This window comes from Sordaria macrospora, chromosome 3 (assembly GCF_033870435.1).
Source record: "Sordaria macrospora chromosome 3, complete sequence".
Taxonomy (NCBI): Eukaryota; Fungi; Ascomycota; class Sordariomycetes; order Sordariales; family Sordariaceae; genus Sordaria; species Sordaria macrospora.
The window spans coordinates 1,227,815-1,253,095 of NC_089373.1; the positions used below are offsets into that span (position 1 = coordinate 1,227,815).

The following is a 25,281-nucleotide window of genomic DNA, read 5'->3' on the forward strand; positions in this document are numbered from 1 at the left end:
TGAGGGAAACCCGGGAGCATTAGAACTAGAACTAGACGCCATGGCTCTAAGATATGTGGAAGAAGATGCGAGGGTGGATGGAAATGGAAATGGAAACATGAAGTTCCGAGCCTTGTGAGGGAAGATAGAGAGAGTATATATGGGGGCGAGGTCTCGCTAAATTCCAGTGTTGGAACGTTGTGGTCGATGGGAGTCTTTTCCAGTCTTTTCCGTCGTAATTTTGTTGCTCTTCACCCAGCAATAGGCCTTCAAAATCCGAGGACAAGACTCATTACCATAACAGAATTTGTGAGTTATGAACCGTTAAGATAGACAGATCGAGTTGCGCTCCAGGAGTTACCTTAGCACTACTTAGGTACTCACCCACACTTCCAAAATATCACCTCACGTAGTGTTCACGATGTAATGCAATGAAAACCAATACACAGTAGGTATGTACGTCAAACAAAGCAAAGCGCACCACCCATCACACCTGTTGATGATGACGGCTAGCTTCTGTCAATTCTCTCAACTAAATAATTGCCTTCGGTGCCCACGCCAGTATCGTCCGCGCAACTATGTATGTAGTTGTGCAGTTGTGGTCCGCATGTGAGCAAGACCGAAATATAAATGCAAACCCAGACTCCAAGCAATGCAATGCAATGGTATCTATATACACATCAAAGAAGAAGAGAAGAATAAGTCTGTCCGTTTGCCGACCGTAGCCGTCGTGTGTTTGTGAGTCCTGTGATCCTGTAGTATAAGAGGGGCGGAGCCCAGTCCCTGTCCCCATCCCGGTTTCAAAATCCAAAACAGACGCCGTTCTGAGCCGTCAAAGTCGACTCTTCAAACCGCCCAAAGTGAGGAAAAGGAAGAAATCATCGTCATCCGCTCGCTGGCTGGTTTTTTTCCCAATTAGTTATTCGTGATAACCAGATCATCCATCATCCATAACCGTCAATACAGGTTCATCAATCACCCATCCGACTCGGTAGCCCATCTCGCGGCTGATTCGCCATCAAATCCCTTCCTCATCACCGTGCTCACTTCCCTTCTTCCTCTTCTTACTTGGCCTCCTCTCATTGGCCCCTGAACCGTATCCAAATCCCTCCTCGCCCTCAACCCAATGCCCCTTCTCAATCTTGTGCTGTCGCAAATTATCCGGGCGGTTCTTATACTGGCTCTTGCAACCAGGGTACGTGCAGGCGTAGATACGGTCAGGCTGATCGCTGTGTTTGACTTTCATGTGCTTGGCCATGCTTCCCTTGTACCAGCGGGGGTGGCCGTTGGGACGGTAGTCGCAGAGGTGGCATTGGGGTGGGGACTGGGGATCGGAGTCGGGTTTTTGGCAAGGAGTGGGAGTGGCGGATGGAGTTTGTTGTTCTGAGGGAATCTGGGACTGGGGTTGGGAAGCCTTTTGGTATTGTTGCTGCAGTTTTTGTTTTTGTTGGTGCTTTTTATTTTGTGTTTGCTGCGGTCCAGAATTCGTTGTAGCTGCGGGACTGGCGACGTGGGAGCTGTACAGAGTTTCGGGTGGGGTGAGGGTCATTGTCGGCACGGAGACCTTGCGATGGTGAGTAGAATCCGTGGAGAGTTTGTCGATATCCGTCTGCTCCTTCAGGAAACCCTCTAGTTCGTTTTGGGGTTCTTCAGTGGTTGTTGTGGAGTGGCCTGTTGTGTTATCGAACTCCGAGATCATGGACTCGATCACTGATATGCCGAGTTGGTGATATACAACACGATCGTTGACGCTTCCGAAATACTTGAGGTAGATCTCGTCGCATAACTCCCAGACCTTTGGGACGTAGTTACTGTAATAGCGACTCGCAGGCATGCATTCCTAATCATGGTTGTTAGCATGACTTATTCGGAGATCCCTGAGGACTTGTGCAAGACAAACCTTTCCAGCGTGAAGAACCTCGATCTCAAGTCGTCGACCAGAGAAGATGGCACCGTTATTGGCCTTGCTGCATATCTCCGACAGGTTTCCTGTGAGCAGTTGCAAATCCCCGTTGTGCTTGACCAGTTCACAGAGCATATTGGTGACATCCGATGAGAATCCTTGGTTTGCGGAAAACATGAGAACCTCTTGATGCTTCTTATGGAGTTCGGAGTTGTTAATACCGAGCGAGTGTGATGGTTGACCGAAGACAATGCAGCTTTCCAGTTCTAGCGGTTTGTTAGCTTGCTGTTTGAAGACGCAGTAGACGTGGTCACTTACCATCCAAGAACCGACATCCTGCAATCAGGAGGGTATCAGAATTGGTGCTGCTGAGATCTACTCGTGTGGTGGGAGCTTTTCCTTTTAGACTAGATGATCTGCTCAGGGATACAACAGGGGACTTTGCACTGAAGTTACCAAAATCTCCAGTCGTGATTCCCGATGGTTCCAAAATCTGATACACCAGTTGGCGGTACGGATCTCCTTCATTCTCAGGGAGTATGTTTTCGTAAGCCAGACACTGGAGAAATAAGTCCTTGGCATCTTGTTCCATGTGTTCTTGTCGAGTGACGAAGTTGAAGGCATATATGACGTGTATCAAGCAGACAAAATCCATTGACGACGAAGGTTGCTCTCCTTGAAGCATCGATCGAAATGTTCGTAAACCAGTGAGCGCTATATCTTTGGATGACATCGTTTGAAGCTGCTTGGCCAGGGGGTTTTCCGGGATATCTTGGACTGCATGTCTTGACGCTGATAAGTGTTCCTGAATGAGATCCCAGGCTGAGATGATCATTGTCTCGACCTCGGAGTTGCAAATGCTGTCATTTTGAACTTTTATTTGGTCAGAATCAACTATGTCCGTGGGATCGTCTGCTGTCAGGTCAAGCTGGGTGGGATATGTCGATTCTTTCGATGGCATCTCCATGGAAAATAGGAAATCATCCGGCAGTTGCGGAACAGGCAACTCAGCCGGGAGTTCAGCCAATCCATTAAAGATGCTGGGGAATGACGCATCGTGAGATGTCTCAAGGATCTCGTCGAATTCAGCGGCCATCTTGGTATCACTGACTGACCAAGCCATGTCGGAGCTCAACCCTTCGCTATAATCCGTTACCGGGGACACCAACGTTGAACTCATGGTGGTAAAGGTGGTATCCGCACTCGCATTGGACCTGACGGATGACTGAGGAGATAGACCATGGCTGCGAGATGGGGCCACGGCAGGCCTGGAAGCATGCCGTTGTGGGTGACGGTGACCCGGCAGGCCTTGAGTGTTGACTTGAAGGCTCGGCCTGCTCTGACTGCTGCGCCCTGAGGCATCGTCCGATAGGGTACAGTGGAATGGCGACACCGATTGGGATGCCATTGAAGCTTCCCAGTCCATCCCCATAAAGCTCTGATAAGTCGAAAGAACCACATGTGGTGGTTGGGTGCATTCGAGCTCCACAGGCTCGGGCATCTCAGGTATCCCGGACAACGTTTCGGGTAAGGTAAGTACCACGGATGGAGCGGACACCATGAGTGACTGCGGGTCGACACCGATTTCGGGTCCTTCCTGGGGATATTGATGGATGACGGGTGGCTCGAAAGAGTCAATTTCATATCTCGTCACCGATTCCAATTCGGTAGGTCCGGTTTGAACCGGCATCGACTGATCCACAGGAGCAACGCTCTCGTAGGGCGGTGGCGCACTGGAATACTGGTCAACATCGAATCCGGAATCCTGACTTTTCTTGGATTTGTGACCTAATCCGTGGAAGAACTTCTTGGCCATGAACAACATCTTCCTCCTCTTGGATGGATGACTGAGACATCGCTTGCACTTGACATCATCAAAACGCTCGACCCGATTGTGCTGAGGACACCAGTACTCTCCTGTCGAAAGATACCTGCAGTTGACCAAATGCTTAAGCATTGACTCGTGGTCACTCAACAGCTTCTGACACTGATGGAGCGGACATTTCGATCGTTCTTCGTCTTTTAGTGTTGGACATAGGTTGCGTTTTACGGCAGCCCATATGATGAATCTGGCCTGCGCACAGTCCTGGCGGAGGGTTTCTTTGGTCCTATGATGCACACTTAGCCCCAAGGTTTGACCCCGGATTGTAATACGGAAGGATTAGGAAAGCAGAGAACATACACACACGATAGTTGTTCAGAATGAGGCTGGTGCTGTTGTTGATGCTCGGGTTGCTGTTGTAATAGGTATTGTTGAGATACCGAGCTCGGATCCAAGATGGGATGGAAGGGAGAAGAAGCATGGGCCCCATAGGGCTGATATAAGCTTTGTGAATCCCCACTGATCTGATGTTGGCCTGGATGATATGAGGATAGCGTTCTTGTTGTAGACGACGTGTATCCAGTGATGAAGGAGGTCAAGGAGAAGGTGTCATCTTCCATGAGAGACGTCGCCGGCTTTTTGGCGTCCATCTTTCTACCTGTATGGGATGTCTTTCAGGACAAAGGTAGAGGTAGGCGAGCAGGTACAACAGCAGCGGCAGCAGCAGCGAGGATCCCTGATGGCGATACCAGGAACGATAGTCTCTAGCAAAGAGAAAGAACAGACGACGCAGGCACGGTCATCTGAGAAATCATTCGCCACACATTGTTTGTTATAATGCAGACGGGATGGCGAGCAGGGGCATTGGCCAGAGAAGTGAGATTTGTGAAAGCAGAGCCGGATCGACGGGATTACGCGATGGCGCGCGGGTTGTGGTTGAGGTCCTAGAAAGCTAGAGGTTCGGTATACAATGCGGCGAACAGAGCAAGCAAATGAGTGAGAAGCCTAGCTAATGGCAAGCCAGCTCAGCAAAGTGAGGTTGTCGGCCAGTGGTACGCCATCATTCTTAGGACTTTTGCGGTTGGAGAGCCGGGGTCAGTCGTAGGACTTGAGAGGAAAGTTGCTCTGGACTCTCTGCTTGGGGCTGGACCGTCTGTGAGAACGACTCTGACTGGCTCGATCGGTCACTAGCCACACATCTTGGTCGGGCTGGTCACCTTGAATCGTTCCAGGCTGCAGATTGAGGGTGGTGACAGGCCCGAATGGATGTAGCGCAGGGCAGAAGGGGACGGGGGATTGGCTGCCTCCTTGAAGATGTTGTCTTGGTTGTGGAGGGGTTGTTCATGATGGGAGGATGGATGTCCAACCGTGGTGGCTTGGCCGGCACTTGAATGCAGATGGCATCTTGAATATTGACAGACACCACAGCTGACAAGACTGCTGGACCTGGTCTTGGCAGGCACCTTCATGGTCAAGTCGTAACGTTAGACAATGCCATGGACTGTTGTCTTTTATGGGTAAGGCCAGTTGCCATTCCCTTTCCCTACCGCATTTCCAGTTCGGTATGATCGATTGGATAGTCGATGTTGGCGTCAAGATGGTGTTGCATCGTCGAAAAAGTCCTTTGAAAAACGCGAGAAAACTCGTGGTGATGAAGGTCGATGGTGAGGCTGTTTGCAAGGCAGAATCGGTTCCTCCATCTTTGTCGAGACCCTTTGGTCCATGTTCAGCTGGGATTGATATGACGTCCTGTCGTACAAGCACATTGCTGATAGGTATATCATGACCGGGCTGGAGGACTTTTTACCACTTTCACAGCCTGCCCAAGTCCTGCATCCCGGAATTGGCTTACCCGGAACTTGCTGTCGATTAAGACGCGATAAGCAACATCGATTGCGTTGACCACCTCATGTGTGTGGTACCGGGAGGTGATGGTTGACGATAAAAGGCCATGGACTCTGTGATGCTGTGGTTTTGGTGTCAATGGATCTTGGCTCAGGATGCTCCTACAATTTACTCCTCTCTCCCTACCTCTAGGTTCGTCTTGTTGGCTCCCGTCGTCAACCTGACCGCTCCTTATCAGTCCATCGAGATTGATAGAGACAGTACAATCTATGGTGTCGATGTGGGATACAGCATCATTCCTTTTTTGCTTCCAAGATTCGATTAGTGTGATACTGCAGCAAGACACCCACCCCCCTTTGAGACCTTTTCTTATCTTGAATTGCCGTCGGACGGGAGTGCTGACGGCGAGAGACAAAAGCAGCGCCTTCACTCAGCAGCAGTGAGCAGGTCCATACGACAAAGACCTCCATCTGGATGGAAGTGTACTATTTACATATATTACACTTAAGTACACACTCGTTTGAGCAAGTTTCGATATCCAATCCCGCGATGGATCCAAAACAAAGCTGACGCTGAGGCTGGGGTTACTTCATCCTGGCGACATGTTTTACATGAGGCAGGCGATGCACGCCGTGTTTGAGATTGAGTGCCCCAGGGACGGGAGACAGGTCGTGACAGGGAGGGAGCCTTCTGGCCTTGATAGTGGGGTTCAACAGCCCGATGAGGGGTTGGTGGAGTCAACTTGGAGGGGCACTCACTCCTCCAACAGTCGCTGACATGATCAAATTCAAGGACCGACTCACAGTCTCAAAATTTGATAGAGAGCACGGAAAATGCAACCCACCAACACCACTTCAACTATCGTCGACATCATCCCTATCGATACAAGCAGATATACCTTTGGGACCCGACTACTCGGAACACAAGGACTTGGCGACAAACCCATAACCACCTCACCCACGCCGTGCTTCTACGCTATCAGCAAACCCATCATCAGCTGCATCTCTTATTACGATCACGGGCTCGCAAAACCTGAGCAACCCCTCTTTCCAAGATCGCGCGAGAATCCCTGTGACAAAAGCCACCATCTTCAGCACATTCATATGTCAACTTACTTTTACCGAGCCAACTTTGGCAACTTGCTCTGTCCTTCCGCTTCACCCTAGGAGGAAATGATCGAGCGTCGTTGTTTCTGATCGTCTGTCGATGTCAACCCCGACGTGCCCTTCATCATGATCTGCTCTCTGTCGGCTCGGGTTTCGAAACAGACTCTCAGACCACTCAGAACACCCAAAGAGACGAGCAGAGAATGGACGAAACATGAAAAAAGGAGGCTAGCAAAACACCTGCCAAACCTCACTGCCCATCCATACCAATCCAAGTTTGGAACTGTCACACTGAACCCCCCACATTGTCACACCAACTAGTTGTTGCGCACTCGGCTTCGTTTATTTTGGATTTCCTGGTGTTGCCGTCTTGCCGCCCTTTCGGCAAACTTGACGGCACACGAGCCAGACATTGTGGAATCCGGAGCACGCGGTTGGCACACTGACTTGCAGCAGAGAGGAATAGAGGTTGTTTTTACATCCAAACGATTGGCCTGTGTCTCTCCGTCTTATCGCGCCATCGAGCATGGAAGCCATGCAGATGCAGTTTCGTGAAAAAAGGTAGAGACGGGTGATATCGATCGCTTCCGTCGTTTGTTGGTTCCCAACCACTGACCAAAGCTCTGGGATCTTTGTCTGGACAAAGGAGGCGACATGCAACAATAAACAAGCTCTGCACGTTCCAGACAATGCAGCCATCCTCTCAAGAAGGCCTGATAGCCTGTCAGTCACGGGAAGAAGCTCAGAGGTTCTACGTACACCCACCCCCTTACTTCGCGGAGATCTTGTCACAGGTCACTTATACATGAGGTGATGGCCGTCTACCGTCAAGAGATCGGCCTATATATGTCATGTACATGTAGAACATGTCAACCATGTCGCTGCGGGCTATTGCGGGAAGGCCGACATAACCTACATATACATACACTTCCTGTCGTCATCCAGCCTACAGCTGCTTCAGAAGTTGAAACAAAAAGACCAGCCCAGCCCTCGGGGGAATCTCCATTCATGACCCCCAGGACAGCCAGACTCCATTCACGTTTCTCCCCAAAGGATCCACACGCACAAAACCCACACCATCTCCAGAATGTCTAGGTGAGAAATAAGGTTGAGGGATCCCTGAGACAAAACCCAACGCACTTTACACCCCTCGCTGATATTTGTTTTTGGGTTCGGGCCTAAACTTTGTTTTCTTTCATCTCGTCCTCTCTTCCCATGTTTGTCGCTCAAATTTTGCTTCATCATACTTGTTGAACGGTGAAAGGCATTGATGAAGACACCCACAACGAAAGGCCCTGACGGCTGCTAATATAAACCCTGAATTACCAACGCTACAGGCGCAACACCTCTACCTACACCACGTCCTCTAGCTCGGTTCACTGCCGGCCTCCGCTCAGATTACCGCCTCCGCAGTCGCATCCCAGCAGCAGCACTGGAAGCAACACCGCCATCAACACGCCTCGACAACAGCGCTCCAATAACATGGACGGCTCACACCACATGTCATCCAGCAGCATCACAGAGCTCGACTTGAGCAAATGCCACCCTCGGATGGTTGACAGGACTATCAACGCCGTGCCGGGACTCAAGACCAGTGCTGGTGAGTGAACATTTTCACTTTTCTGTCTGTTTTTCAGCAAAACAAGCATCACGAGAGAACATTTCCCATTAGGCCGAATTACGATCCCCCCTTTTTGGGTTGACTTTTGTCTGGTTTGTTCTTGCCTTGGGGTCGAATTTTTTCTTGCTTGGGCCTGGATTTCTTGGCTCGGTCTGAGGTCCGTTCAACATGGGGACAATTCCGGGGTCGGCGGGGCCCGATACCCCGGTCCGTTCATCGGCCAAGACAAGCACGAGAGTGCGACTCACCCCGTCGAAGAGACACGTGCTTGACTTCCCGATTTCAACACGCCGATATCCAAATTCAACAATTATGCGATGCAGTCGAGAATGAACCGTGCTTGAATTATTCGAAGATTTCCACGTGGCCAAATATTTACCTTCCTCCTTAATTGTTCAGCTCACGCGCCGGTGATTGTTTACTCGGAACCTTTGCCACCATTGAATCTCTCTTCAACTTTTCTTCAAGCTCAAGATACTACTTTACCTACAACACCAATTCTAACATCAATAACGCACCAGCTTTCTTCACCTTCCTCCGCGCCAACCTCGTCCTACCTCACTCCGGGCTCTCCTCCAACCCATCCACCCCTTACCTAGAGCCCACCTACGTTCCACCACCACTACCGCAGAAGCTATCCCGCACACCATCTTCATCCTCATCCTCGACTTCGTCCACCAAGTCAAAATCCAGAGTAAAATCCACCATTATGTCAACATCAACACCACCAACAACCACCGGCAGCGGTGCCGCCGTGGAAAACCTCGACGACATCCCCCCTCTCACCCTCGACATCCTCACTACCCGCCCCGCCAAAACCGACGCCCTGAAGCTCATCGCCGACTCCATCGCCCAGCAGCGCCAACAAGCCTCCTACCACCTTATCACCCACCCCGCCTGTCTGGCCATTCTCTTCGCAAGCCTGGGCATAGTCTACCAATTCGGCATCGCCCGCAAACCAGCAGAAGACTCAGACCTAGGCACCACCGTCATGCTCCTGTCAGGGGTAGTAATGACCTACCTAATGACCATCCGCTACTTCACCTCGGGGTACATAAAACTCGCCGAGTCTTTGTCGTGGGACTGGCTACTTAACCCATCCTCCGAGACTAGTACAAGCACAGGTACAGGTACAGGGGGAGAGCAAGAAGAGGATATTGTCCTAGGGACGTACTACGGCACCGAGCTAATCGGGGCTTTGGTTCTGCGGCTGGAACCACCTGCCAGTTCACGGTCCGCTAATCCTAATTCTTCGACTTCGTCGTCGAATAAGGCGCGTAAGTCGCACTCGAGACATAATTCTTTCTCGGCAAAGAGTTTGAAGGGCGGGAGAGGCGTGATTAGAGCGTGGACGACCAAGTTGAGGTATAGAGGCAGGGGAGTCGGGAGGGATATGCTTATTGAAGCGGTCAGACTGACGCGGGAGAAGTGCGGGAAGGAGGCGGAGGTCGGGTTCGCCGCTGAACATGCGAATGCTAATTGTGGAGAGGTGTTGCCGGAGTGGTTCTGTGGGGGGTTTCGGAAGGGGGAGAGGAGGGCGGCGGGGTGTTTGGAAGGGGTTCTTGCTGAGTATAAGAGGTGAATGTGTAAGGATGGGGAGGTGGGAGACAACAACTGTGGAAGGAAGGATGTTTTGTCCGCATCTCGCGAGGTGTATGACAAAAATATCCTGGTTTGGTCATATGAGCTTGTGGTCTTGGTCTGACGGATCATGATGAATAGATACGGCACGCCCGGTACCAGATCATCAGCGGTTATCTAAGGAAGGGCAGGCAGTTGCAATCGTTTAACGGGTTGGCAGCAGTTCTTTTGGATATCTGCAGGCGTTGAATGTGGGCGGTTTTCGGGTTTTCCTTTTCCTCTCGCATGCTTGTTTTCATGCCCCTCGTTTTGCTACGAGAACATATTCCGGTCTTTTCGGATCCTTCCTTCTTTTGAGATACCACATAGATTTTGTTCAGGGACATGGATGGGCCACACAAATTGCGTTCGAGTATATAGACAGAATTGGATAGGAGAGAAAGATACCCTCGTTATAGACTGATAATGAAGCCAATTTTTCTTTGCATCTCAGAACATGTGGGTGGTAGACGAAGAAAGACGACACTAATTTGTGCTTTCTTGGCTGTGATGGTTCGAAAACGCATCCATGCTTGGCTCCTGTCAAAGTTATCAACAAAGTTTGCAAGCAAATACCCTCCGTCTACAACATATTTGAAAGTTATTACACAAAAAGATGATATTTGTTTGTTACCAGGTGATCATCAACTTTTTTTGTCCGTCGTTTGTGTTGGGCTCTAGGCGGATACCGCCGGTTAAACGTTGCCCAGCCTCGGTGAGCGTCAGACCACCTTCCCAATTCAGACGTCACCTTTTTAGCCTTGGCCCAATAGCTTCGCGGATTCTTCTTCCTTCCTTCTACAAAATCTTTTTCCGTCTCACTAACCTTGAATTTTCACCGTGAACTTTGATCTCCAAGTTGTATAAGCTTCAGTGAGTCTCTTTGTTTTCTCCCCGAAAGCTTGCCCTCAAAATTGACGCTTCCCCGCATAGCAAACAGTAGCACAGCACGCTACCCCTCAACACCAAGCTTGGCATCACCACCACATCGCCACATCACCACCGCCGCGAACCATTCGGTAATCAATCGTCAACTGAACAACGGCAAACTCACGTCAACTCACATCACCTCACCTCACCGGAAAACCAAAAATAAACACCGACAAAATGGCCACCACTACCCCAAGAATCACAGTCCTAGGCTCCCTAAACATCGACCTAGTAGCCTACGTCTCCCACCACCCTTTGCCAGGCGAGACAATGACCGCCAACTCGGTCGCCGTCTCCCCCGGCGGCAAGGGCGCCAACCAAGCCGTTGCATGCGCGAAACTCTCTCGCTCCCACTCCTCGCCGGAAGAGAGCGAGACGGCTCACATAACAATGCTAGGCACCGTAGGCACCGACTCCTACGGCACCCTCCTCCGCGAAAACCTTTCCAAGCACGGCGTCGACGTCTCCGGCGTTCGCGTGCTCGACACTCCCGGCTCCAAGACAGGAATGGCCATGATCGTTGTCGATGAGCCCACTGGCCAAAACAGAATCATTCTCAGTCCCGAAGCGAACCATTTCTTGCAGCCGGAGCATGTTTCTTCCGTGTCCAACCTGGCGGCCGAGGGCCAGGAAAAGCCGGATTTGTTGATCATGCAGTTGGAAATCCCCGTGCCGACGGTCCTCCAGGCGCTGAAGACTGCGAAGCAAAATGGTGTGCAGGTTCTGTTGAACCCGGCGCCGGCGGTGCCGTTGCCTGATGAGGCCTTTCAGGGGCTGGCGCATTTGGTTGTTAACGAGACTGAAGCCTCCATCTTGTCTGGCCTGGAGGAGAGCGTGCTGGATACCGAGGAGGGATTGGAAAAAGTTGGACAGGTCTTCCTGGGCAAGGGGGTTAAGACGGTGATTGTTACGCTTGGTGGTCGGGGCGTTTTCTTCATGACTGGTGATAACGACGGAGAAAAGAAGAAGGGATTGGTGCAAGCGGAAAAGGCCAAGGTGGTGGATACCACGGCTGCTGGCGACACGTTTGTGGGCATGTATGCTTTGGAGGTGGTGACGGCTGCTAAGAAAGGGGAGCAGTTTGATATCGAGGCGGCGGTTAGGAAGGCGAATAAGGCGGCGGCGAAGACGGTGGAGAGGGTGGGCGCGCAGGATTCGATTCCTTGGAGGGATGAGTTGTTGTAGTTGTGGAAGGAAGGAAGGAATGTTGTTTAGAGGATGGATGGAGAGGTGCATTTGAATGAAGCATTGGGGAGTTCTCGTGTAGAAGATAGATGGGTGAGGAAATAGGTCCCGATAGTATTATCACGTTAACATTGTATGGGTAGGTTGAAATGCATCATCTGGAACTGTAGGGTTCAAGTGATGAGACAAACGTTCTTTCTTCACTGTATCAACACGGTAACACCAAAGTGGGTGGACACAGTTGGATCATTTCTGCCTTGGTAAACAGTTCTTATTCCTTTGGGCGACGTCTTTGTATTCCTGTTCCATCTATCCAACATCCAGAGAGCATTGAATATGCAATTGCCATTTGGGAGTCAAGTATTCCAAATCAGTCCATTCATCCAGTAACCCAAAATCCAAGTGAAGTTTTCCATTCCCTAAAACAGATGCAAATGGGAAAAAAGAAGTGATCAAAATATTTCCATGAAAAGGAGTGTAAAGAAGCGAACAAATTTTCCCAACCAGCATATCGACGATAAGATATCATCGAATCATTCATACCACCACCCTGGAAAGGGCAACTTAGAAATCCGCCCTCTTATGTCTGTTGATATGCATCCTCCTCTTCTGCTTCTTACCACCCCTGCCGCACCTGATGGAGTGAGTCTCAGTAGCAGCAGCGGGATGTGGAATAGTAGCGGTGTTAAAGACGGTGGTGGAGGGCTGGAGTTGGACGACGTCCTCGTCATCGGACTCGGAGCCGTTGTCGTACTCACCATTACCAGCGCCAGCGGCGGCGGTGGTGGCAGCGGCAGCAGGGACGGTGGTGACAGACTTGGTAGGGACAGAGGGAGCAGAGGCGGTGATGAAAGTGGTAGCGGCGGGGATGTTGACGTTGCTGTTGTCAACTGGTCTGACGACGTTGTTGTTTCCAGCCTTGTCGTCAACAACAGGGGCAGCGGACTCAGTACCAGACCCAACCGAATCCTCAACCAAATCCGCGCCCTTCATCACGCCCGGCACCTTGACGCTCGTCTGAACCGTCACATCTCCCCACACCTTGCCCTTGTTCGGGGGGCCGGTGAACTGCTTCGCATAGCATGAGTCCTGAATAACCTGGCACTTCTCCTTCTCCCAGACGTGGCACCCCTTCTGGCCCGAGGGGGGAGCGACGTCGAAGCACGTGTTGCTCTGCTTCCAGCAGTTGTCCGAGGCCGCCCAGCATCCGTCCTCGTTCGTGTAGGAAGGAACTTCGAAGCCGCACCAGTTGCCGTTCTTGAGGATGCACTCTTTGGGCACGGCGCCGGGGTAGTTGGTCGGCATGGCGAGGGCTGCTTTAACGTTGGCATTGCCAGAAGTGGTAGGGCGGAAGGGCTTGGGGCCAGGGATCACGTAGTTAACCGGACTCGGCATCTCGTACATGTTGAACCAGAGGCCCTTGTCGGAGGGGTGGACGTGGCCGGGGATGGAGACTTCCTTGTCCTTGGGGATGGAGAGCTGGCCGGAGGAGGAACCCTGGAGATAGACTTGGGCGCAGTTGACGTAGAATTGGGGCTCGACGACCCAGCTCTCGCCTTTGCTGGTGACGTTGTGCATGGCGGTCACCTCGGTGCGGAACAGGTAGGCGCCCGTGGGCATGCCATCTGGGACACTGATGCTGAGGATGCCGTTGGTGTCGATGATCTTCTGGACCGCCCACTTTTTGGTCGACTCGTCGTAGCCCTCGTGCCAGATCTTGAACCAGCCGGAGCCGCCAGGGTTTTGGTCAAAGTCGGAGACGGACTTGGCATAGACGGCTACGGGACCTTGGTGCGAATCGTCGATGAAGCCGGGCTTGTTGCCGTCGGCGTAGGCGCGGAACTCGAAGCTCATCTTTGAGCCGGCGGTGGCGGGGATAGTGTAGCCGACCTTCTTGAGGCCATCTCTGCCTGTTTGACGTGTGAGTGTCTTCGATCCAAGCTGTGATGAAATGGGAAAAGGATCAAACTTACCACAGATCATGTCGTTGCTGTTCATGTCGATAATGGGAAAGGTGCTGGTGCTGCCATCGATGGGCATACGGATACCGGTACCATCTCCTTGGTTCATATCGTTGACGAAAACGGTAGTGAGGACAGTGTGGGCAGAAGCCAACGGGGCAAGCACAGTCGCCAGACCGGCGAGAACAGTGGAGGAACGCATGATGGCGGATTTTTTTGGTGTAAGTGTCGATGAGTGGCCAGCCACGAAAAGTGAAGTCGAAAGTTCTGAAGGTGACTTTTCTGTCGTATATGTGTGTCGAAGGAAGGAATGGATAAGCAATATCCAAAGAAGCCGGGTTTGAATGAAGGTGAGGAGAGAAAAGACCGGATCACAGACCTCTAGTCTGTTTCTGCAAAAAGAAGCTGAGAAGGCTCCAAAGGAAGGAAGAGGGAAGAGGAAAACAACACCAAGGTCTGGCGGTTAAAGGAAGGGTTAAGTAAACAGGAAACGATCAAGAGAGGAAAGAAGGGAACACAAAAGGGATATATACCAGAGAATGGGAAAACCCACAAGCAAGCAATGAAGGTAGGTCAGGGTTGTGAGAATACCGAGCGAGTGCTACCCGACCTTCCACTGCACTGTACCTGGCTAGTCCTACCCTAAAACCTACCCCTGCGTACCTGTCTCCCTGTCTCCGTCTAGCGTCCTCGGGCGGCGGCTGACCCCCCTCGTCAACTGGTAGGGTTCAATTCCGTTGGTGAGGGTATGGCAAGGCAAGCTCCTGGTCCTCGACAAGGTAAGGTAAGGTACCCTTGAATGAACCTTGGGACCTTGACCAACCAGGCGACCAAGACCCTGAGAAACAGAAGAAGCAAACGCCCGCTTTTCTCGGGCAAAAAGAGGATATGAGGAAGGAGACACAAACGCGCCGCCGGAGCTTTGCAAGCAAACCTCAGTCAGACCCGGACCCATGACGCAAGGAACAGGGGGAAGCTGACTGTTTCAACGTGTCCTGTCATTAAGTCGGCAGACTGCCACTGCAGTGTATCTGGCCCTTGGTGTTTGTGCTCACTGTGGGATATGGGGAATAATGTGATATGATAGGCATGGAAGGGACAATATGGGTATGGGCGTTTCGGTTGTGACGATGTGATATGTCCAGTTGACCAACTGATCGAGGGAGTGTTGGTGAACTGTGAATGGAATCCATCTCTTGCTATCGAAGCCCAACAGAGAGAGATAGCCTGACCTATCACTTGCCCTCCACTCACTCCCCCGCGTCTAGAGGTACTCTACGCTTGCAGTAGTGAGGTAGGTCGGTCGGTTAAAACTGCTTCGTGATTGCGTCCGAAAGGAGGGGATAGAGACCTGTTTACGACTAGTCTCACGACACAGCATGAGAATAGAAGCAAAGTCCAATTATGTTGCTCATCCTCTCTCCTTTCTGTCCCCCGTCCCGCTGCAGTCACCTTTTGCTCTTGGCGGCCTGTTTATGGTGCCGTGACAGATGTCATGTCAAATCGGGGAACTTGGCAACGACGGGATGCCACCCGACGAAACGAGCGAGCAGCACAGTCAGCAGCAGTGGTGTAGGTGGTACGATGTGAAGCTAAATTCGAGTCCTTCCTACACTAGATCGGAAGCGAAGCGAAGAGGGATGGGAATCTGAAAGATGGAAGCTGATGTGAGCGCGGAAGGTGGAAAGAAAATGGAAGCCAAGATCGCCAGGGGGAGAAGGAAGAATGGAAGCTGGAAAATGTCAAGGGGAAAATCGAAATCCAACACCCTAATGGATGGTTGTCGATCTCAGTTGCATTCCATTGTAGCGCCCCCTGGCAGCCGCCTGTGGGAATGGCGCCGTCCGCCGCGCCGCCGTCGCCGGGGAATTTGTACCGCCAAGAGAACCCGTCAGTGTTTCATCCAACTGGAGATCCGTGGAGTCGGACATCCCATCCCGTTGGTTCGCTGGAATGCCCCCAAACAAATGCCCAAATTGTTGGGTAGCCGCGGGGAGGTGGCGCTTATATTAAAGGACCCCTTCGGCGCTTTCGTGGTCTCCACGCTGTCTGTGTTTCGAAACATCCTCTTTCTTTTCTTTTCTGGTGCCTTGCATATTCAATTCAGCTGATGGGGAATGAGGGGGAATGATGAGTGGGGATCAATTCAATATGATTCTGACAGGCATGAGCCTCTCGGGAGTTTTCCTTTTTATGTCTTGCTTCTCCTCCCTCTCGGTCTCTGCCCCTTTCCCACTCTGTCTCTCGGTACAGTATCTATCTTGGTCTCTTTTTCTGAGAGTGAGTGGCGAACTCCGAAAACAAACTTCCCAGCGGATGTGGGGAGTGAACCAAGGGGGCATAAGCAAGCAATCACCAAGGAAAGGAAATGATAAAATCATCATCAAACAAGAAAATCGGATGAACAGGCGCGAAAGAGGCACAGAAGCATAAAGGCTGAACTGTGCCTGCCAAGTTCTCCTGTGTGGCTAGCGAGTTTCGGGGTGCACGACATTTGCAATGCGACGCCGCGAACAGGCAGCGAGACAGAGCCAAGAGACAAGAGACAGGTGCGAAGCACAACATGAAGATAATGCTTGAAGTAGGTAATGAAATGAAGAAAATGCGAATCGCAATGTGCTCGGACACAGAACAGATGTGCAGTTGGGCACCGTCTTGCGCGCGCACGAAACTTGAAAGGAGAGATGAAGAAAGACATTGTGTTGTGCTGGTTACTACTACAAGGTATGGATTGTTCAATATACCGATTTATGCGGTTTGCTCTTTCACGCCTACACCTCACCTCACAGGAGGCAACAGTCTCTGCCCCGTACCCCAAACGCAAGGGGTTTTGTTTCCGAAGATGTGCGATGAACATCACCAACATAATGATTTTCTCGTTCTTGGGTGAGTTGAGGTGAAGTGAAGTGAAGTGATGGAAACGAAAACACTCGCTTGAGATGAAAAGGCCAATCTTCGTCGATTGAGGTGTTCCAAGGTGAGCACACCCGCCCGCCAGTCGGTACATTGGATATCCACCATGTGTTTGAGCGATAATTGAGTGATCGGCATAAGATTGTCATAAGAACACACACATGGGCAGCCTGGGAGGGCATGGGCCATGGGGAGGGTAAGATGTTTCAATGTTTCAGGATTGACCAGGGTGAGGGTGCTCCAGTCCATGGGTAAGCAACACTGCAGATTTGATAATTCAGCCAAACCAAACATTCGTCTCAAAAATTCCGAAGATGGCGGATAGGTGCGTATGGTGGACGTCGGGCATGTATGAAGGATTTGGGACTTTGACTGCTGAGTACTATGTCGACACAAAGTCTGGTACCTAGGCCGCAGATGAGTTAAACATCATCGGACGGGAGCCGGACCCGGATTTGTTAGGTTCTGGTTTCTTGAATCGTTATCAGTCATCATGAGTCGCTTTTCTCGTTTCTTGTCTGCTGTCTCTGGACTGTCTCGCCTTGCTTTCAACGCGCACAATTTGAGAAGAAAAAACGACAGAAAGTGCAACTTCCGCTTGCAACCTGACGAAGAGAGTCGAGTCAGCGATATTCAAAGCGACAAGGATCCAGTTCTTTTTTGATAACAATCGACCCTATGATCAGAAACTCGAAGCATCTACTAAAATACCGAGCCCAAAATTCACATCACTTTTGCCACATTGGCATAAGATGTCCCTATCAGGGGTTCATCATAAAGAGGGCGGGAGGGGGAACTAGAAAAAATGTTGCAGCTTACATTTTCCAAAGGAGCAGGGCAACGTTGGCGAGGTGCTTCTCTGATACTGTTTTACCCTCGTTCTGAGAGCTGCATACCGCCAGTCTCGGGGTCAATGGCTGACTCTGTTTGCCGATTGATTGGTTGCAGCTGGTGGTTATTATGCTGTTGGTGTCGGTTGACGTTGGTGTTGCTGTTGGTTTTGGGTTTGGTCTTGGCTCACTCTTCAACCTTCCCTCCCGTCCGTCCGTTGTTGTCGAGATCTTGAACCAGATCACGCTTACCTCCGGCACAGGGTTCACCTGTCCCTACCCGCTTGCTGTAACGTGCTACACGCTGTCTTTGTGTGCTTGTCCTGTCTGCTTGCCTGTTGTCCTCAGCCACAAGTCTGATCGAGGCACAAGGACAGGCGTGCGTGACAAGGTGGAGAGCTCTTGCTCGTTGATATTTGTTGATTATCACGACAGCTCGTGTAGAGCAGTAGTGTGTATCAACAACATCTCGTCTCGTCTTGTCTAGCACTTGAGATCTGGACCAAACTGTACCGGAAGTAGGTGCCAAGAATCATAAGGCCGGGACCGAGGACCGAGACCAAGGACTGAGACCGGAGAAGTGAGGGAAACATGTTTGTTTGATCGGAGACCGGAGATCGGGCGAGATTATCGTATTCTGAATCGGCGGTTCGGACGAGTGGAGATATGAAGAGTCGATGGACGGAAACTGACAAGCCGACATTCTGTCATGATTCAGGTTGAACTGTCACAAAAGTACTGAGTAGAGATGCTATTTTCCTATAACCAAACCGTTATCATGCAGTGATTGCCGAAAGCACCTCCTCATGCCCACGTTTTCGTGTCAACTATGCCAACCTGTCCGCTTAGCTGTTGTGAAATGTTGAGTTTTCTATTGGTACATTACATGTTGGTACACTTTTGATATTGTCATAAGAATCATGAAAGAGGGTATCGTTTATATTTTGCTTTTTGTGTTTTATGCTGAGTCAACGAATTTACTCGTTGATCTTGGCAAGGATCCTGTTGAAGAGAACGCATATGTCAGTAACCGTCTTTTGTCTGTATGTCTGTATATTTGCATAAACCGGCCGGGGAAAGTTTCCCTCCCCCGTCTCCGATCAGAGACAACGATCTGTGGATGTATGTGTGTGTGTGGTGTAACTTACTCGCTGTCGCGGAAGAGAGTGTACTCCTCCTCGCCGACCTTGACGGGGGAACCGCCGTACTGTTAAAGAGCGCATTAGCATCCTTCCGTCCCATCTTCCTCCTCCTTTCATATAAAAGCCTGTGCATGGGTGCAGTTCTTCTGGGTGTTACAGACAAATAACTTTAATCTGTAACCGCCCATCTGCTCTGCATCGGCATTGTATATGTAGTGGTGGCACTCTGACGTACCTGGGGGATGAGGACGCGGTCGCCAGCGTTGACGCCCATGGGGAGGCGCTTGCCGTCCTTGTCGAAGGCACCGGGGCCAACAGCGAGGACCTTGGCCTCGTTGAGGTCCTTAACGGAGGACTCGGGAAGGAAGATGCCGGAGGCAGTCTTGGCCTCGGCCTTGACGCGCTGGACGAGGACGCGGTCAAGAAGGGGGACGAGAGCCTTGATGGAGCGGACGGTGGTGGCCTATGGCAATGAGAACAATAACATGTTAGTCCATGTTTTGGTTTTATCATGTCGTCTTGCATGTTTGGTGCCAATTGCACTTGTCGTGGTGCTTGCCGCCGGGTGTTAGGTTGTGCCATGTGCCAGCCACCGGTCATACAGCGCAATTGCTAAGCTTCCCGATAGCTATGCAATGCTGCCGCAGTGTTATGTAGCTCTCTCTATCTGGCGCTTCCTTGTCCCCGGCGGCGGAGTGCGATTGGGTGATGTTCTCGGGCGGGAAGTATGTGCTCACCATTTTGACGGATTTGAACGGTGAAGGACGACGGGGAATACGACTGGCGAGATTGGGCGTGAGGATGGATGAGTACGACGGAACTGAGGAGCAGACTGGAGAGGGAGAGAGCTTCGGTATTTAGGCCGGCGGGATCGCGACTTTTGATGACCCTTGTACGAGCTTCGATACGCATCTAGAAGATGCCGCTCCATTTTTTAATGGGCCCGGACTTGCTGTTTATCCCTACCGACTTCGGTACGTCACCGGCAATCCCGCCTAAACGGGCTGCCTGCCTGCTTCTCATTGGCTGCACGAAGCTGGGGTAACACGCCCGGCTTGGCCGGGGAACGGTGGATCGTCCTGCGAAGCGGCTCCGTCCGTTGCTCCGGTCACCATGACAAAACACACGTCGACACGCATGAAGGTCTCCTCTACTTATATAAGGGGCAACCTGGACTCCCAGCTTTCGTCTCAACTCGCTTTCGTTATGAAAGGGCATCATCATCATCACCGCTATCACATGTCTCATGTTCAACCAACTGTCCGGCTAAGTTTTTGATTATTAATTGCACTCTCTAAATACAAAGCGAGCGACCTTGATGCACTCAACATTGTTCAATGCCCGTCCCCCAAATATCATGTCTGGCATAGCCATACCACCTTCTATCCTTACCGGAGAGGAGCAGAAGAAAAGATGACCGCTGTAATGCCTGGAACCCGGCCCCCCTTATACTGAATCTTTGCGTGGACAACCAAACCCAATCCAAGCGCTTATCTTCCCAAATCCCAAAAACGCCGAAAAATATGACGAAAAAGCGCTGCCCCACGAGGTGACAGACACCAACTGAGGGGAAAGTGGTAACAATGCCCATATACTACACTAATAACGTATGTCCGGTCTTTGCGATAATAAGCTCAAAAGTACCCTCCACAAGTCCCCTTCAGATACCATTTCTCTTCCTTCCCCATGTGTTGGTGGCATCCTGCACCCCTAAGAAGCCGTCCTGTATTTGATATGTTTTCTGGCGAAGGCTCCACTTCTAGCGTTTAGCCTTCTCATCTTTGGTGCCTGCAGGTGCTGCTGGGGGTTCGAGAATATGTGTGTGGTCATCCGCGTGTGCCACGTTGCCGGGGCCAATCTGCCGGCAGATGACTGTGTTCGCTACCCAGGGATCATCAAGAATCTCCGACATCTTAGCTCGAGTCTTGGGATCAAGATCAAGCATTCTGCCGATGACGTGTCTGCTTTCCCTCGGGAGAAGCCTGAGGATTCTCCACGGACCGCGGATAACCTCCTTCTTCTCTCCGGTGCTGCCAGCTTCTCCTTGTACACTGGTTGTAGACGCCGTCGGCTTGTGATCGGGAGTCGTCTTCTTGTCGTCTTGGACCTTGTCGATCTTGTCGCTGCTTCCCCTGATGCTCTGAGGGTCATAGTCTCTATACGGAATATCGCTAAGTGCTGACGTTGAGGCTGAAGGCGGGAGCAACAGCTTCTTGGGGTCGTGTCCGAACGAAGGCTCTGCAGCGAACAGCTTGAACGAGTTGTCGGTCAATCGAGGGACCTTCCACGGGAAACGTCGGAGTGTCATGCAGCAGTAAATGATGGCCAAAGACCAAATATCGACGGCCTCGGGGTCGTATTTCTTCTCGTCATACACCTCGGGGGCAAGATATGGGTCGGATCCAACAATGCCTAGTAATCGGTCAGTAACTCTTCAACCAACTACGCCAAGACTTTTGCTCACCTGAGGCATGGACAATGTTAGTCTCAAATGGATACCGGAAAACATGAGCACTACCAAAATCGATAATCTTCATAATGCCATGCTCGCTAACCACCACGTTGTCGAGCTTCAGATCCCGATGCGCGAGACCCATGCTGTGAAGGTATGTGACACCGCTCAAGATCTGAAGGAAGCAACAGCTGACCTCCTCTCGAGACATCTTCCCTGTCATGACGATAGCGAACAGGTCGTATGGGGCGTACTCCATCACCTCGTACCACTTGCCCTTCTCCTGGACAATGTCCAGGGTTTCGATGATGTTGCCGTGGTGCAAAGAAGATCCCATACAATACTCGGCCGTAAGCTTCTTGACATATTCGCGCTCGGTTTCGTACGAGTGGCGAGGACGGAACTCCTTGACAGCAAAGACGACACCGTCTTCGCTGCGCTTCATGAGCCTCACGGATCCTCCCGCGCCCGCACCCAACACCTTGCCAAGCTTTCCGTATTTGGAAGAGAGACCGTGATCGTCGCCGAACGGAATCTGGGCAGACTTGACTCCCGGTGTCTTGGGCGTAGACATTACAGAAGCAGCAGGAGACGCCGGTCTCGGCTTGTTCTTGTGAGTCCCCAGCTTGAAGAACCTCTTCAGATCCGCCATTGAGCTGTTTCTGCTGTGAATCGAAGCCTCGTCGTCGTTGTCATGGCGATCCTTCTTTGAGCGTTTGTCGCCCTTGGATACCAGGCTCAAGGAGGAAGAGTTCTTTTTCCTGGAGAAGATAAAGCGAGGCTCGATGCCTTTCTGCGCAGGTCGTTTGCTTGCTGAGTACGGATCGTTGACATCGCCGGGAGGAGGTAGTTGGCGTGTGTAGAACTGTGACGCGGCTACCGCTCGGGAAGGGCTGGATTCACGGGACGCAGGCTGAGATCTACTGGGAGAACTGCTACCGGATCCAACGGAAAATAACCCTCTGCGATGTTCACCGATAGTGATCTGAGGACGTTCTCGGGCATCTATCGAAGTCGGCCTGGAAGAGCTTTGCAGCTGCTCGTCGGGTGTAGGCAGCTGAACATGGCGGAGAGAGGTAGGTGATGTCGGTTCGTGGGAAGAATCCTGAGGAGTAATGAGGTTATGACTCCGCCTTTCCTGCGTCACGGCGCCTTCGCGGCGAAGTTCTCGGTCGACGCTGTCGGTACCAGCCGGCGTGAGAGGAGGTGTATGCATTTCGTGGCCCCTGATGTGCGGAGTAAGAAGCGGTGAGTTGCGACCTGCCGAGCTCCGTGTATGTTCGCGACTGGGAGCTCTCGATTCATCTTCGTGGGAAGGTGTCTGGAGACAGAAAGTATTAGTCCTCGCCCAAGGGTAAAGACGCAGACGCAAAGAATGGTGGTTATGGATTAATATATGGAGTGCAATCAGACAAGAGACATGGCGAAAGCCAGCAAAAGCCACCGAGCTGAGCTTGGTTGCACAAGGTCCCCGGAAGCGACGGACCAACCGCAAAAGCAAAACTTGACGGGTGAACAAAGGAAGGAAGCAACATGCGTACTAGCCCCCCACGTGAAATTGGGATGAACTTACCCTTGAAGCGGGAAGCGAGAATGCCTCGTACTGGAAAAGGCCTATCCTCCGCTCCTGCAGCGGACAGGCCTTCAACCTCTCGGCGATATCACGAAGCTGCTCGGGGGTGACCTCACCCGGTTCGCCGAGGGTGACATCTGGTGCAATGGTAGGTGTCGATGTGGTGCCCTCGGGGGTGATTTCTTCGACAGTCGACTTGAAGCGGACAGCAGGCTCGGTCTTGGGGGGTTCATCGGAAGTAGTGACTTGGGACGATTGCGGCTCGACAGCTGTGGGAGGAGACTAAAAGTTAGCGAATTGCTTCAATTCGATGTTTGCTTGTCCTGATTCCCGAGCATTGGCGTAATAGGGATTGGAGATGAGGCATTGCCGTTGATCTTGTAGTTTTTCCTCCTTCCTTCTTTTTCTTTCTTTTCTTCTCCTTACCTTGGTACTGTTCGTCCGGTTGACGCTGCTCTGACTCTTGCTCAGCGGTCGCCATCTTTTCTTTTTTGCGGTGCTTTGATCTCTTGGTTCGAATTTGCACCCGTCTCCGCAAACTAATAAAACTTGTAAAATCCTGGCAGGAAATCGAATAGCGACCGGTACCTAGCCCGCCCTGGAGACGACGGAGACAAGAAAATGGAATAAAAAAGACCGTGTGATGCAAGATGCAAGGGCCAGACAGGTGACAGGACGACAGAAGATGCAAGACAAGACCAGACCAAGCAGACGCAGCGGCGGGATGGACGGGAGCTTGTCAAAAGTGGAAGCAAGGGAAAAGCAAATGGGACAGCGGCGGAAGAGAGTCGGGGCCAAGCAGATGACGGCGATCCAAACTGTTAAAAGCCCTGGTCCTGTAGCAAGACTAGTCACTAGCAAGAGGTGAATAATGGGGCTTCCACTTTCCACCGTAAGTCCGTGACTTCTGACTTGACTGCGGTCTTGACGATTCCTTGTCGATGCTGTGTGCCTAGGCTTTTTTGTCCACTTGGGACGGGAGGAAGAAGCGGGTTCGGCGAAGAAGTGGAAGTGTGAAAGATGCCGCTCTGTTGCGTCGTGGTGGGGCTGAGCTACATGACAGGTACAGGAGACGTTGGCTGCAGGCGGCGCGAGGCACGGGTACCCTTGATGGACCACTCAGCATCAGTCAGACCTCCCAGGCTCGCCAGGCACTGAGAGCAACCGTGACCTGAGAGGAGGACCTGAGTATGAAGTGGAAGGGAATCTGAGTGCGGGCACTTTGAGGTCGGGCCAAGCCGGCATTCCTTGAATGAATGAATTTCAGATGGATCCGCATGTCACGGATTCCCGCCCTCAGTCCTCACAAGCCGAGCGGTCTCAAAGTCAGACAATTTGAACGTGACGGCGGGCTGGCCGTGTCTGGACATCCAGTGTTCCCAAACCGCAAAAGGAGTCTGGGATCTCGGTCTTTGTCATACACTGAATGGAGGGCACAGAACCGGGAGCGGTCGGCAACGTGGGGTCCCTGATCATGTCTGGGCATTCGCTCTTCCCTTCTTGTCCGACTTCCTTTCCCAGATTTGGAACAATGAATGGAAGATGCCGAGCAGCGATGGCACCGCCTCCCCATCTACAACCGTCAGTTACCAATTGCCCGGCATTGACGCGGGGTCGGTTCCTGCCAGGACATCCTTTCCATCATATCTCTGTTTACACCGCCCTATGTTATTCCTCAAACACTAACTGGAACTTTTGAAGCCTACCCAATGACTCAAGGAAACGCATCAGCCGACGATGCCTTGGGCCCTTGGCTGTCATCCTCGTTGCCCTGTGTTTCAACTGGACAGCAGAGAGTCACGTACCTGAGCCCGGATCACCGACGGAGCGGGCTTAGAGAGCCGCCGTGTCCGAAAGACCAAGACGGATAAGCAACAACAACAGCCCACCGCAAAGATATCTGACAAGTCTGGGTGGTCAGCTTTGTCTCCAGTGACTGTCCTGATGTTACCCAACCTTTTTCCCGCCGGGTCCCAGGTCCTTATCGTTCGGTTCGGTGTAACCCATGTCGATACCCCGCCATGCTGCGGGAGGTAATTGCCCGAATGTTTCTGCAAGCCATCGAATGCGATTGCAATTGTCGCACACGTGTAGGATATTAAGTGATTATCCTTTCATCTCATTAGTACACTATTGACAGTGTGGGATGAACACCAAGCCGACATGATAGCGGGGCTTCGCATGGTGATAAACACTTTGGGGGAGGGGGTTTTGTTTACATAGCCCCTTTTCATGTGTGATATATCACCATCTCCCAGTCAGATTGGCCAGAAGTATCGCAACCACATCTTACTTACAGGTGAGCACTATACCCGTGGGGTATTCTGCCTAACTTACCACTAACCTTAACAACTTTATCCTACCTTCTGAAGCTTCACTGGAAGAACCTCGCACGCCTA

The 25,281-nt window shown here is 51.6% G+C and overlaps 6 protein-coding genes across 6 annotated transcripts; 2 read left to right on the plus strand and 4 right to left on the minus strand.

Annotated features, from left to right (window-relative positions):
* Positions 1-426: 426 nt before the first annotated feature.
* On the minus strand, positions 427-4,753 carry SMAC4_01805 (uncharacterized protein). The gene is made up of 4 exons (XM_003348734.3): positions 4,065-4,753; positions 2,201-3,990; positions 1,880-2,148; positions 427-1,819 (listed from the first exon to the last, which is right to left on the minus strand). Exons 1-4 carry the CDS (start codon positions 4,352-4,354, stop codon positions 998-1,000), a joined length of 3,171 nt encoding a protein of 1,056 aa, XP_003348782.3. The 5' UTR covers positions 4,355-4,753; the 3' UTR covers positions 427-997.
* A 577-nt stretch (positions 4,754-5,330) lies between these two features.
* Positions 5,331-10,344, plus strand: SMAC4_01806 (uncharacterized protein). The gene is made up of 3 exons (XM_003348735.2): positions 5,331-7,750; positions 7,993-8,255; positions 8,798-10,344. Exons 1-3 carry the CDS (start codon positions 7,743-7,745, stop codon positions 9,856-9,858), a joined length of 1,332 nt encoding a protein of 443 aa, XP_003348783.1. The 5' UTR covers positions 5,331-7,742; the 3' UTR covers positions 9,859-10,344.
* Positions 10,345-10,725: 381 nt separating this feature from the next.
* On the plus strand, positions 10,726-12,167 carry SMAC4_01807 (uncharacterized protein). The gene is made up of 2 exons (XM_003348736.2): positions 10,726-10,769; positions 10,830-12,167. Exon 2 carries the CDS (start codon positions 11,004-11,006, stop codon positions 12,009-12,011), a length of 1,008 nt encoding a protein of 335 aa, XP_003348784.1. The 5' UTR covers positions 10,726-10,769; positions 10,830-11,003; the 3' UTR covers positions 12,012-12,167.
* A 408-nt stretch (positions 12,168-12,575) lies between these two features.
* Positions 12,576-15,933, minus strand: SMAC4_01808 (uncharacterized protein; the record flags this gene model as incomplete). The annotated part of the gene is made up of 2 exons (XM_003348737.2): positions 13,985-15,933; positions 12,576-13,921 (listed from the first exon to the last, which is right to left on the minus strand). The coding sequence occupies exons 1-2, from the start codon at positions 14,172-14,174 to the stop codon at positions 12,576-12,578; spliced, it is 1,536 nt and encodes a 511-aa protein (XP_003348785.1). The 5' UTR covers positions 14,175-15,933.
* Positions 15,934-18,385: 2,452 nt separating this feature from the next.
* Positions 18,386-19,762, minus strand: SMAC4_01809 (uncharacterized protein). The gene is made up of 4 exons (XM_024655271.2): positions 19,595-19,762; positions 19,093-19,320; positions 18,864-18,922; positions 18,386-18,717 (listed from the first exon to the last, which is right to left on the minus strand). The coding sequence occupies exons 1-4, from the start codon at positions 19,595-19,597 to the stop codon at positions 18,693-18,695; spliced, it is 315 nt and encodes a 104-aa protein (XP_024511175.2). The 5' UTR covers positions 19,598-19,762; the 3' UTR covers positions 18,386-18,692.
* An 854-nt stretch (positions 19,763-20,616) lies between these two features.
* On the minus strand, positions 20,617-24,229 carry SMAC4_01810 (uncharacterized protein; the record flags this gene model as incomplete). The annotated part of the gene is made up of 4 exons (XM_066089654.1): positions 23,309-24,229; positions 22,883-23,151; positions 21,322-22,630; positions 20,617-21,269 (listed from the first exon to the last, which is right to left on the minus strand). The coding sequence occupies exons 1-4, from the start codon at positions 23,361-23,363 to the stop codon at positions 20,617-20,619; spliced, it is 2,286 nt and encodes a 761-aa protein (XP_065946418.1). The 5' UTR covers positions 23,364-24,229.
* Positions 24,230-25,281: the final 1,052 nt, after the last annotated feature.

Bases quoted from the DNA above. Each gene is read 5' to 3' on its own strand.
- SMAC4_01807 (XM_003348736.2), top strand. From the start codon at position 11,004: ATGGCCACCACTACCCCAAGAATCACAGTCCTAGGCTCCCTAAACATC.
- SMAC4_01809 (XM_024655271.2), bottom strand. The intron at 18,923-19,092 runs GTACGTCAGAGT...GCTCTTTAACAG, and splicing joins ACCGCGTCCTCATCCCCCAG to TACGGCGGTTCCCCCGTCAA. The intron at 18,718-18,863 runs GTAAGTTACACC...TCTCTTCAACAG, and splicing joins ACTCTCTTCCGCGACAGCGA to GATCCTTGCCAAGATCAACG.
- SMAC4_01806 (XM_003348735.2), top strand. The intron at 8,256-8,797 runs GTGAGTGAACAT...ATAACGCACCAG, and splicing joins GGGACTCAAGACCAGTGCTG to CTTTCTTCACCTTCCTCCGC.
- SMAC4_01805 (XM_003348734.3), bottom strand. From the start codon at position 4,354: ATGGACGCCAAAAAGCCGGCGACGTCTCTCATGGAAGATGACACCTTC. The intron at 2,149-2,200 runs GTAAGTGACCAC...ACAAACCGCTAG, and splicing joins AGGATGTCGGTTCTTGGATG to AACTGGAAAGCTGCATTGTC. The intron at 1,820-1,879 runs GTTTGTCTTGCA...AACCATGATTAG, and splicing joins AGGTTCTTCACGCTGGAAAG to GAATGCATGCCTGCGAGTCG.